Source organism: Stegodyphus dumicola, chromosome 11, assembly GCF_044657685.1.
Source record: "Stegodyphus dumicola isolate Sdum_Otavi_A_Nest chromosome 11, ASM4465768v1".
Classification (NCBI taxonomy): domain Eukaryota; kingdom Metazoa; phylum Arthropoda; class Arachnida; order Araneae; family Eresidae; genus Stegodyphus; species Stegodyphus dumicola.
The window spans coordinates 88,416,204-88,428,413 of record NC_140778.1 but is presented as its reverse complement, the minus strand read 5'-3'; the positions used below and the strand labels follow the sequence as shown (position 1 = coordinate 88,428,413).

Sequence of the window (12,210 nt, the reverse complement as noted above, 5' to 3'; positions counted from 1 at the left end):
ACCACATCCTTTCTGTCGTAAGTATCCTTAGCCACCATATTTTGCCAGTTGTCCTTTATCCTCCGTGAGTGTAATTATCAAATTTTGAGCAGGCGTAACCATGTAATCATTATCAGTAGCAACACTGGGTGGGGAAATTTCATTTCCCTCCATAATCATAACAGGTCGCGTAATCACATGTAGAAATAATCACAGCAAAGTAGAAGCACAAATTCTGGCACTAAGAGCATAGGCTTGCAAATGAAAACACAGTGTAATCCAGTGTGAGAAATCGAGATTCAATATGGCACCGAAAATCTGATTGCTATCAAAGGATTATGGACTCTTATGAATTAATTAAAAATGAATTACTACTTTTGTACGTTCGACCAATCAGATTGCGACTCTCAGTCACATGTACTTTAGCTACTCTCACGTATCCATGCTCATTCTCAGTCAGCGAAGTTCCTCGGTATGATAAACTGCTCCAGCACCTACGCATAATTTTACGACCATTTCTGATATCTTTTACTGTGAATTAATTCAACTATTAAGAATACCTTCTTCGTATGACTTGCCACCTCTTCAATTTCGCCTGCGGGCGCGGTGCTACGGCACCCTAACTGAATTTAATTAAAAGTGAGTAAAATTATTAAGAATTTAGTTGAAAGTAACTGAATTTAATTAAAAGTAAGCGGCCTCCGGCCTTACTTGAACTATAGGCTAAAACTTATATGTAGTTGTAACCTAGATTATGAAAAGGATGATCTGGATCTTGCGAAATTGATAAGTAACATAGCTGCTTGGAAGCCTGTTTGTAATTTTTCTGCAGAGTTTTTTGCTGATCTGATTTTGCCAATATAGGAGATGATGGAAGTTAAGAACGAATTAATCTTTTCATCTTAAATCCATTTCATTGTGTCGCTGAGGTCTTTAGGGGGTGGAGTAATCTTACCTTTTAGTTTCTCGCTGTAGGTAGCTTGGCTGGGATTTTTCTGAGCTGGGATTTCGGTACTTTTGGAGCTAGGGAAGTTTTCTTCAGAGAATTCGGGAGGATTAGACTGGGAAGGGCTACTTTTCTTTTCGAATCTTTTCTTATACTCGCTGTAGCCTCTTTAGCTGCTGACGTGGCAGAGTCCGCAGAAAATACATTTAGACTTGTCTTCTGGCTTCATGTTGCATTGGTTGCTTCGATGTTGTTGCCCGCACTTTACACATCTGACGGAATTACGGCAACAATATTGCGAATAATCGAATTGCTGGCAGCGATAGCATTGGACTGGCCTTTTCTTGGGATTGAATTTCTCTATGGTGATGTTAAAACTAAACATATTATTAAACTGTTGAATCTTTATTGCCTTCAGGGGCTCTTTTTAGTTCCAGTAGGAAGATGGGGAGTTTAATTTTCTATCCTTCATGGGTTTTGGAGAACTGCCTAATTTTTCTATTGGATATTTCCTGAATTTAATGTCTTGAAGTATGGCATCTTCTTTGATAGTAGTGGAAAAGTTCTTCATGATCACTCTAATTGGCTTCTCGAATTAAAACTGGTACGAATGGTAGGAGATCTTTTTTTCAAGTAGGAGTTCGTTCATCACACTGTAATCCTTCAAGTTCTTCCTATACACGAAAATGGATTTTCCTTTCATTTGTGATTTATGGCATTCTGTACAATTTAGAATGAACATTTCGTCCAGAGTCATCCAATCAACATCGTCTTGTGAGAATACAATGGTTGTCCCAAATACAATGGGCGGGTTGTCAGCGGTGGCTTTTCCTTCGGAATTTTCCTCGGCGATTTTACTAAGTACTTGAAAACGGTTTCCTTGTGATATCTCCATCTGCCTAGATTGTGCAATTCGGAGTTGCTTTTTTAAAGTTTAAACAGAATGCTGTGTGCATGGTATTCTTTGAAATTTATTGTTGTTATTTTAATTTATTAAAGCGAGGTGTGCGTAGTTCGTAGATTCTTTCGCTGCCTAAATTACGCAATTCGTAGATTTTTTTTAAGTTACAACATATCACTGTGTACATGGGTTCTTGTAAAATATTTTTGGTTAGAAACTTTACGTTTTTGCTATCTAATGCTTTGTTTTTCTTTCGTATTTTTAGCTTAAACTGCGTGTTCGAAACGTGGTTTTTTGAGACATTTTAGGCTTAAAGCAATGTAGACAAAAAATTTAGATAGTAATATGGCCTCGTGGTGTTTTGGCGAGAAATTTGGCGACTTGAGGGCTCATATAAGAGTAGTTCCCATTCAACTACTGAGGTTACCATAAATGATACAACAACATGGCGATAAATGAAACAGCAACTATTTTTTATGGGGATTAATGAGCATTTTTAAGAATTTAATTTTCCATTTATGAAACTAGTTAGAAATATCATGAACTGCATGTTGAAGCTTATCCTGCGCATAATGTGGATTGATAGAGAGCAGTATCAACTGCATCTATGTCGATGAGGAATGGCATTATAAATATTATAATGATACGGCGCAATACTTCGGCCTTGTGTAACAGCTGCCAAAGATATTCTAGTAGAAGAGAATTAATCTTGCATTCTGACTTAAAAAGCCCTATTTTGCAGATAGGTGTTAATGGTGCTGGGGATGGTGGAAATCCATAACTGAAGAGCTTGAATAGGAGACCGACGTGTCAAACTTTGTCGAACGCTTTTTCAATATCAAGAAATAAGACAACGACTGTTTCTTTCTTACTGAAGCTTCCGGACTTTGTTTTATTTTGGTATAGCCAAATGGACTTTGGGCACAAGTTTTTCTCTAATTCAAATAGTGTATGTTATGTGTTAAGAGTGAATCGCTTCGACATACCTAGATGAAATCCTGCGCTCAGCTTCCTTAACTCTGATTGGCCTACGTAATCTCCCGCCCACTTCTGCTATTCCTAAAAAATATAGTTTATTAATGCCATGAATTCCTTATTTTGTTCGTGTATTTCGAATACTTTACCTCGTTCAGATGTGATTTACCTAATTATTCTTAGGACTTTAATGAATTCTTAATTAATTTTGCATTTTTTGTGATCTAATGCTTAAGCAAATACGCACCAATCAAATTACGACTAATCGACGTGATCTACGATATTCTCTCGTATCTAGCTGCTTAGTCATCTAAGAATGATTCAAAATGAACTTACACAAAATGAATTCAAACTTCTTTGATAAGGCTCTTAGCTACGAGCACCTACAACATTTTAAGGTCTTCGGCTACCTTCCTCTTAGAGAAGACTGCAAACTTCGACCATATGCGGCCCACCTCACCGCTTACTTCATTGTGTATTTTGTGTTTTCGTACTTTTTATGTGTACTCATCTGATATTCAGTAAATAAATTTTTGTCACTGTTATGCTTCATGTATTCACCACCAACACATCACGAACATGATCTGTCAGATTCTCACCTAGTCTGAGCCTCTCCTGGTTTTTGTGCTTATCTATAGCTTAGCTTTCGTCTTGTGACGCCGGTCAACCCCCTCCTTCACTTCCGACTTCCTGTTATCTGTTATTCAGCCCGCACATTTTCACGTTATGTGCCCCTGTGTCTTATTTGTCATGGAGCCGGCAACATCGCGTCCAAAACAGCATCAGTCTGACATAAAAGATATATATTGATCTAAGAACTTCCAGTCAGAAACTCAAGCAACTACTCCCAGCACCTACTCAATACTTTATTTACTGCATAAGTTAATTCAAGTTTCTTACTGCATAAAAGCTGAAATTGATTCTAGATCAACTTACTGCCTTCCCTTATGATTTGCCACTTAGACCAGTTTTTCGCCCCCCCCCGGCGCGGTGCTCATGCACCCCTGACTTAATATAAAGATTTGCGAGCGGCCACTGGCCTACTTAGAATTATTAGTCAAAACTCTTATAAAGTTGGTGCTATTAGTAAAAGCGATGATTCTGATTCTGAAGTTTCTGCCAACCATTTCAACTGTTCTAGAGATTTGATGTATTGCACAATATCCTTCTTTGAAGCCAAACTCTTTTCTTGAGTAAATTTGATTAATGTGACATGAATGATTTTTTTCGTAAAGCTTGGAAATGGTCGGTAGTGGACTGATAGGAGCATTGTACATAGTATTTTTTCTACTTTTCTTAAAATATATTTCCCACTACAGCTTATACCTCATCTGGAGAATACCATTTACAGACTTCTTCAGACGTCATGCCCAGCTCAGAATTCACTCAGGAATCCGAAAAGAACAGGGATAGGAATTCCCCGCTGCATGCCAGAATAACCATAGTATCAAAGTATCTTAAAATTTTTAGCTTATTTTTCTTTGTTATCCTTTTTCATCAGTTCACTTTCATCATCATTTCTGCGCTCGTGATCCATGTTAGTTTTTTCCCCTAAGGAATAATTACTTCTCCAGTTTGTACGGACACGCCACTCTCGTTATGGATGTTAACGTTTCCAAACTGTCCTCCTGGACAGCGATTCTCGCGCGTTCAGATGCTATTGGTGATGAAATCTTTAATCTAGAAAATTGTGGAGTTCCTATCCAAGGTCCTACCTTAAAAAGATACAACCAACTCAAGAAAGCATACTCGCTCCGTTTCAAAATTCTAAAGTAGCTGCCGCAAATGTTAACGCACCAACCGCTACGACGAAATGCAACTGCCAAAATAAATACTACGAGTAATGACGAACAGTTCCAGCACTTCTGAACGCAATATGAAGCTCACAGGGTAGGCAGATGATAAAGGATTTTAAAAGGAACTGCGCATTGCTAATAAGCGAAAATCTTCAATCACCGCATATGAGGAAACCCTTGAAAATGACAAATTTAATGACTTAAACCAGAAGATAATATGGAACAGGGAGCACAGAGTCAAAACATAAAAATAACGGCTTAATTAGCATAAATAAACTCTACAACGAGATTGGAGTTTTCAAATTCCCCGCTTAAAGTATGCATATTTTGAAAACAGCATATTAATTAGGAATCCCATAGCCGTCAAACCTTTATTTAATGAGTGATATTTCTAATTTTAATCTTATTTGATTTTTCACTAACTTCGGTTTCATGCTCTTAAATTTCACTTATAATCTTCCCAATCAGTATTTATAATTTAATCCAATATTTCAGTGCAGTATTTATAATCATTTCAATCAATTTCCTCAAACTCTCATCAAGAGTATACCATCCAACAGTTCTATATTCATATTTGTGTCTTCCTCATACTTCGGATAACTATCATCATTCATAATTATAATAATTCGTTTTTTTCCGTTTCCTGTATGCAATAAATTATTGCTTACTTTCTGCATTCTTGATTGTCCTTGCTTTAGGCCACTCATGTTAGGGATTAAATTGAAATCAATACCAAATTTTATGTTTACTTACTTCTAAAAAAAATTTTTATTTTAAACCAGTGTTAATTCGACAGCTGCTATTTTCATACTCACTGATAATTACAATTTAATATCATTGCACACACGGTGTGCAATCCGTCTCAAATGGGTTAAGAAGCATTTACTATCAAAAGACGTGAACTAGTGATGCCACCTGAAAACTGTTGGGAATTATAAAAATTTGAATATATGTTAAATCTAGCATACAAGGACACCTAGAAAAAATAATTTTTATTGGTAAAAATATATTTCGGGTGCCCCTTGGCGATAATTTGCTATTTTTGGAAGTACATGGACACCAAATTTGTGCAATTCTTTGATCTGTTATTTTGGCGGCGATTTTTGCCCCCAAAATCACCGCTACGCAAATCCAAAATAACAAATCAAAGAATTGCACAAATTCGGTATCCATGTACACATCGACCTACTGGAACTACTCTTATATGCGCAGTTTCTAACCAAAAATATTTGACAAGAATCCATGTACACAGCGATGTTACAAAAAATCTACGATTTGCACAATATAGGCAGCGGAGGAATCTACGAACTATGCACACATCGCTTTAATAAATTAGCATAACAACAATAAATTTCAAACAATACCATGTACACAGCATTCTGTTTAAACTTTAAAAAAATCTACGAATTGCACAATCTAGGCATTGCGCACTAATCAACAAAATAAACTAAAATAAATTACAAATAATTCAAAAAACAATAATAACAACAGAAATTCATAGTAAAAAAACAATGAACATAACATTCTACAAAATAAAAACAATAAAATAAAATACACTTACAATGATGGACGTTTCTTCGGGCAGCAGAACGTAGCTTTAACATGGTATTTATATGACATCCAGACTCGCTATCTACAAAATCCATATTATGGTTCAAAAATAAATGTTCAAAACCTTCTTTTCCTAAATCCTTGTAAGGCTTCCAGCCATCTGAAAAAACAGTTGTACAAGGCTCAATCCACTCTTTAATACACTGCATCACGGTTTCCTTACTTCTATCATGCACAGCCACTGAAAATAATCTTCCAGACCCTCTTGCAACATAGGCCGTTTGAAATCACGCACGACATGAACCATCGAGCAATTAAACCACTCCAGCAAAAGAGTTTTCGACGTCAAAAGGGTCGCCATACAATACGCAGTCGTTCTGAAAACCAGCGCAGAAGACATATCGCCACATTTGCTGATCTTAGGGCCTATTTTCACTTAAAAAAACATCAGAGAATTGCACAAACCAGGCATTGCGTACTCCCTTGACTTTGTCCATGTACAGATCAATTCATATTCACTTAAAAAGTCAAAGGAGCAGGCAACAAAAGATATATAATCTCAATAAATTACATTTTAAATCAAACAATGAAATAACATGAAAAAGGAAATTCATCTTAGCACTACACAAAGGAAATATCCATTTACCTTATTTACATATTTACGTGTCTTCCGTCAAACAAAATTCCTTAACAGCATCCAAAAACTTCTTAAATTATCTGAACTAGAATCTGTATACTAGCGTCGGCCACATAAATTCACAAAAATATCCTCCGTAGTGCTGGTTATCGTCGTCTGATGTTCGACCATACGCATTTCCTTCCTACAAATAGGACAGTTAATAATGGCTACTAAGTAAACCTTCATTTGCACATCAGTCAATTAATGCTTTTTTCCCTTTCGTTCCGAATCCTACAGAAATTTTAAATTAATCTTACCACATTCAGCTATTTTACCGTGTAAACCACAAAATAACAATATACTTCTTACCCGAAATCCGACACATACTTTTCAAATTTTTTCCCACAATTCCAATTGATGGCAATCACGCAACCAATTACGTCATGCTATAGGGTTTCCATAACATTCAACTACTCAGGTTACCATAAATGAAACAATAATTTGGCGATAAATGAAACAGCAACTTGGCGATAACTGAAACAACAACTTAGCGATACTCCAAGGAGCATCCTTAAATCTTCTCTACCCCTTTTATTTACATTGCCACAAAGGTTTTCTTGGCTAGTGTAATCGAGTATCTAATGCATCAAAAACCCTAAGAATATTTAAAATTGCAATGCAATATATTTAATTACGCCATATCGATATCAAAATAGAAAGATAAATAGATTGGATTGGATTGGATTATTTAATTATGGCAAAGCACACGAGGGCTATCTGCCTAAAGGGAGGGATGCCTTCGTGGAGGACTTTCTAAGAAAGATAAATAGAGAGTTCTCGTTATTGAGCAGCATTTCTTTATAACCGTAACTGTAAGTAAAAATGTTTCATTGTGCTAATGATCAACAGGGAAGTTCTTAAAATTCGGTCGCTATTTTAAGTACCTACATTTGTAACGTTCAGTCCCTTATCAAAACGTTATACATAAGGTAAAGTGTTTACAAATTGTATTTAAATTTAAATACTAAAGGTATGTTTAATTTTGCAGTTTAGCACTATACTCGTATTTAGAAGTTTGTGAGTTAAAAAAATGTAATTATCATATGTTTCGTGTTCAGTAGTTGCCACTGTGACATTGAAAGATTAAACTAGCTTACTAGTTTTAATTCAATTGCCCTTTAATTACACAATTTAATAAATAATAGTCAAGCATTTTTCTTTGTTTTAAATATTCCAATCGTTAGAAGCATATAATTATTTAGTAATTTACGATCTAAGCATTATTTAACTAGATTAAAACTAAAATGTATCTCGTAATTAAATTTGTTTAATTTCGGTGAGTTTTTGAGAGTGAGTTTTGTTCTTCGAAGTTGTAAATTCATTTTTTTAAAAAGAAGTATTTAGTAACGTTTTCGAACCTAATCATATGATAAATGTAATTATCGTATGTAACGTTTTTTAAAGTCGCCATTTCATCTTGTACATTAATCATGCTCTTTAAAATATGCATTTCATAAAACTAAAACATCGGACTGAACTTTTCCATTGAACAATATTAAATTACTTATTTTTTAACTTTTTTCTCATTCAAGGGATTTTTACATTATGTATGCATAATTGAAAATTTAAGTAATTTGTTTTACTTTCTTTTTTCTTGATTTAAAACATGTTTCAACTTCTTTTCTGATAGAAGACTAGTGAAAGGGCCAAACTATTCTATTAAAATGTTTAGAAGATCATGCTTCCTGACTTTAATTCCACAGATGTTGCTCATTGCTCTAGTGGCATGTCAATCTATTCCAGAATTTTCTCAAAGTAAGTGCAGTTTTTCATACTTCAGATGAAATTTATTGAATTATTGTCACTCTTGACACCCTAGTAGTACACTTGTTAAAGCCATAAAACACTAACAGTAAATCTCGGATTACAGTAGTATTGGTTTCATTGATTTATTGAAAGCAATAGGGGATAGCATTGATTTCATGTTTTTTGTCATGGAAGAAACTTAGTTGCATTTTAAGTATATTGTAAATGGATATTGCTTTTCGGGCAGAAACTCTGCTTTGCCATGATATTTTAAGAAACAGAAAAAAATTTATATTGTCACACTGAAATCTAATAGAATCCATACTGGTGTTTTAAGTAGAACCTTGGACATAAGGAATGTTGCAAATTTAATTTTTGGTATTGAAAGCCATATTGATATTTTAAAACAAAACACGTCTTCATTAAAACTGAAGATTTCCATACAAGATGTTATTTTGAAACCAAAGATATTCATATAAGATGTTTGTCTTAATACCCGAACTATCTTGCATGAAATATGAATCTGTGAAGTTAAAATTAATTTATATTTCATTACGCCATTCTTAATTCTGTATGCTTATTTCGGTATAGCAAATAACGACACTAGAACTATGAAAATATGCATTTCATAAAAATGAAATATGAAAATATGAAAATATGAAAAGCAAGCAGTAGAATTTTGCCGCGCTGGTTTGCAATACTAATAAGAGTTTACCTTAAATTATCGAAACTCTGGTTAAAGTTTATTAATTTTATAGGGGTCCTAAAATATGGAAGGTATTTAATAAAAATTATTTAATTTTCTTTGTATGTATTAAACTAGTTCTTTTTAACATTCATTAATCTATACTTAATTATTGTGTATTTAATTCTATAGATATTTAAGTATTGATTTCATGAACGGTGTTAGATCTTACCGGTTTGCTATTTTCGCGAAACGGCTGCCTGTACTGCGTTTCGCCACTTTCGCCATGTATAGCGTGAAACAAGACCCAATTTCCTTTAAAACGTTTACCGCATAACCATCTTTTCTAAGGCAGATTACCTTGTGTGATGTCTTTCGACAATCAATTTACAAGTTTACCCCAATAATAAAATCATAATAGACAAATCTTTAATGTGTTATTTTGCGTACACAACATTTAAGACAAAATCTAAAATAAAGCAAGTCGAGTTAAGGCAATACTTCTTTTATCTTAAGCAACTAAAATTTAAAATAAAGTTTTAGTTGCTTAAGATAAAACAAGTTTTGGGATTACTTTTATATTTTAGGTAAATAAAGCAAAGAAGTTTATTACTGTGTTAACGCTTATGGTTTCAAACGTCTAGACATCAAACGCAACTGTTTTGTTTCCAATTTTATCTTATTCTTTACAGCCCATTAGTTGCCGAACGGTCAAGTTGTTGAACACTAGTAGTTTGGTTTGGCATTCAAATCCCGGAGAACGGGGCTGGCTGCATAGGTGTTTTCGTGTTTTTCTCCCTGTGTAACGTGTATGCAAGCAAGTTTCCCTCAAAACGTCCTCCACGAAGCTACCCCTTCCCTTAGACAGACAGATATCGTGGGCTTTTCCGTAATCAAATAAACCAATCCAAACTTATTTTTTTACATTTATGGTAAATAGTGTTTAAATGAATCTTAAAAATTTAAGATTAAGTTACTCAGCCTGGGGCTTTATCCGTTCTGACACGTTTAACATCATTAAAATGCATTAAAATGGAAACGCTGGAATTAACTCCCTAAATAATTTGTTATTTCATAGTTTTTTAGATCAAAGTTTTCATAGAATTTAATCAAATAGCCTTTATTAGCTTTGCTGTAATTAAATGACGCCAGTCTTTCTCAAAATGGTGAAATACTATTAATTTTTATAAATGTTGAAGTAGCACAGAAATCGCGCCAACTGGCTACCCCATTTTCGAGGTCTGTGAAACTCCCATATGAACTTAAACAAATAAAATTCTCTTGCCAAATTTCCCACTGAAAACTATGGGTTTTCAATTAAGGGGTTTCGTAAAAGGAGAAGTGTTAGGGAAGTGTTGTAAGATCATAATTTAAAATAAACGAAATTCTGCAGTGGCAAGAAAATACATTTAAATGAAACTTCGCAATAAAATAAGATGCCTTAATTGGATTAATATTTTTAATCTTTTATTTTCAGGTTGAAATTAATTCATTTGGTTTTCGTTTTCTTCATTATGGACATGATATATTTTAATTGTAATTATTCAGTTTTACAGTTTGGCTGAGATTTACTGAAATATAGTTAAGAAGCAATTTCAAGGCACAGGCTTCAAATTTAAGTTCTAATGTTTAAAGTTTGCAAAAGTAATTATCAAATATCTCACAAATTACTGAAGAGCTTGCTGATGGCAGACAAAACAATGGGACATAGTTGTTTAACTCAGAGTCACATACATGTGGCCTTCATAATTTCCTCATGTGCAAAGAGCCGATTCTCTTTGAAAAACGGCCAACCAACAGCTGAGCAGTGAAGTCGCTGAACACTGGTAATTCGTTTCAGGGTTCGAATCTCGGCGAACCGGGTTGACTGCATGGGCGTTTTCGTGATTTTCCTTATGTAACGTGCATAGCAGTCGATTTACGTTAGAAAGGCCTCCACGAAGGCATCCCTCCACTTGGGCAGATAGCTCTCGTGTTCTTTGCCTTAATTATATAAACCGAAACCCGTTGGAAAACGCACTGCGTAAACATCGCTACCCTTAAACAAACAGAGCTCGGAAGATTTCCTTTAATAAAAAGCGGTTTTCATAATTATTCAACTTCATTATATGTGTTATGTGTTAATCTAAATTATTAAGATTTTAAAATCTGGCTGTCTGGACTGCTCTAGTTTTGATGGCAATCTGGAGTGCTTTAGTTTTGAAAGTCTTGCTTCAAAATTTTCTTCAAAACTTTCTCTACCTCTAAAATGCAAATTAGGGTATTTTTCCGTTTTGCCGGCGCAAACGATAAAGTCGCCAATAATGGTACAACTGATGCCAAACGGAATATCTTCGCTGGTAACCTTTTACGCCTCATTTTCAAAACAAGTCGCAGCCATTTCTTATCAGATTGTTTCTTTCAATACTGACATACAATAGCATAGAAAGGCAAAAATCAAGGGTTAAATTCATCAATTCTAATGAGAATGCACTAGCTAAGTAAAGCACTGCGTTTTTACATAATTTCTGAGTAAGCTATTCGTACGAATTGAAATAATTCTTGCATTTGAACTTGTATTCTATAAGATTTAAGATTTAACTTGAAATTAATGTAGATAATTACTGAGAGAATTAGATTTTTGTAGCGTAGTTTACGAGAGATAAGATCACTTGGGTCACGTGTTAGGAGCCGGCGAATCAGGATGTTGAACCATGAAAGCGTAGTAAATTCTTAAATTAATGTCTTTACAAATTGTTTTTATTTATTGGCTTTTTAGAAAATTTTAAACCATATCAAAATGTTTATGCCTTCAAAATAAAAATTTCTCAGACCTAACATTTGTTAACACTTTTTATGTGTATACTGTATGCTGTAGCCAACAAAGTCTGCTTGGCGAGATTTGCGCCGGCGAAACGGAAAAATACCCAAATGGGAAGTAAATTTCAGTCGGTTTTATCTTAAAACTTAAAT

General features: G+C 34.4%; 1 protein-coding gene across 2 annotated transcripts in view; it reads left to right on the top strand.

The window, feature by feature from the left end:
* Positions 1 to 12,210, top strand: part of LOC118193650 (oncostatin-M-specific receptor subunit beta-like) — a 73,099-nt gene that overhangs the window by 34,224 nt on the left and 26,665 nt on the right. The window contains exons 1-2 of one of the 2 annotated variants that reach the window (XM_035364767.2): positions 7,633 to 7,756; positions 8,458 to 8,582. In XM_035364767.2, the coding sequence (XP_035220658.2) occupies positions 8,492 to 8,582 (91 nt within the window). In that variant the 5' untranslated portion in view covers positions 7,633 to 7,756; positions 8,458 to 8,491. Of the gene's footprint in view, positions 1 to 7,632; positions 7,757 to 8,457; positions 8,583 to 12,210 lie in introns of those variants that run through there. The other variant, XM_085826464.1, reaches the window with a different exon arrangement.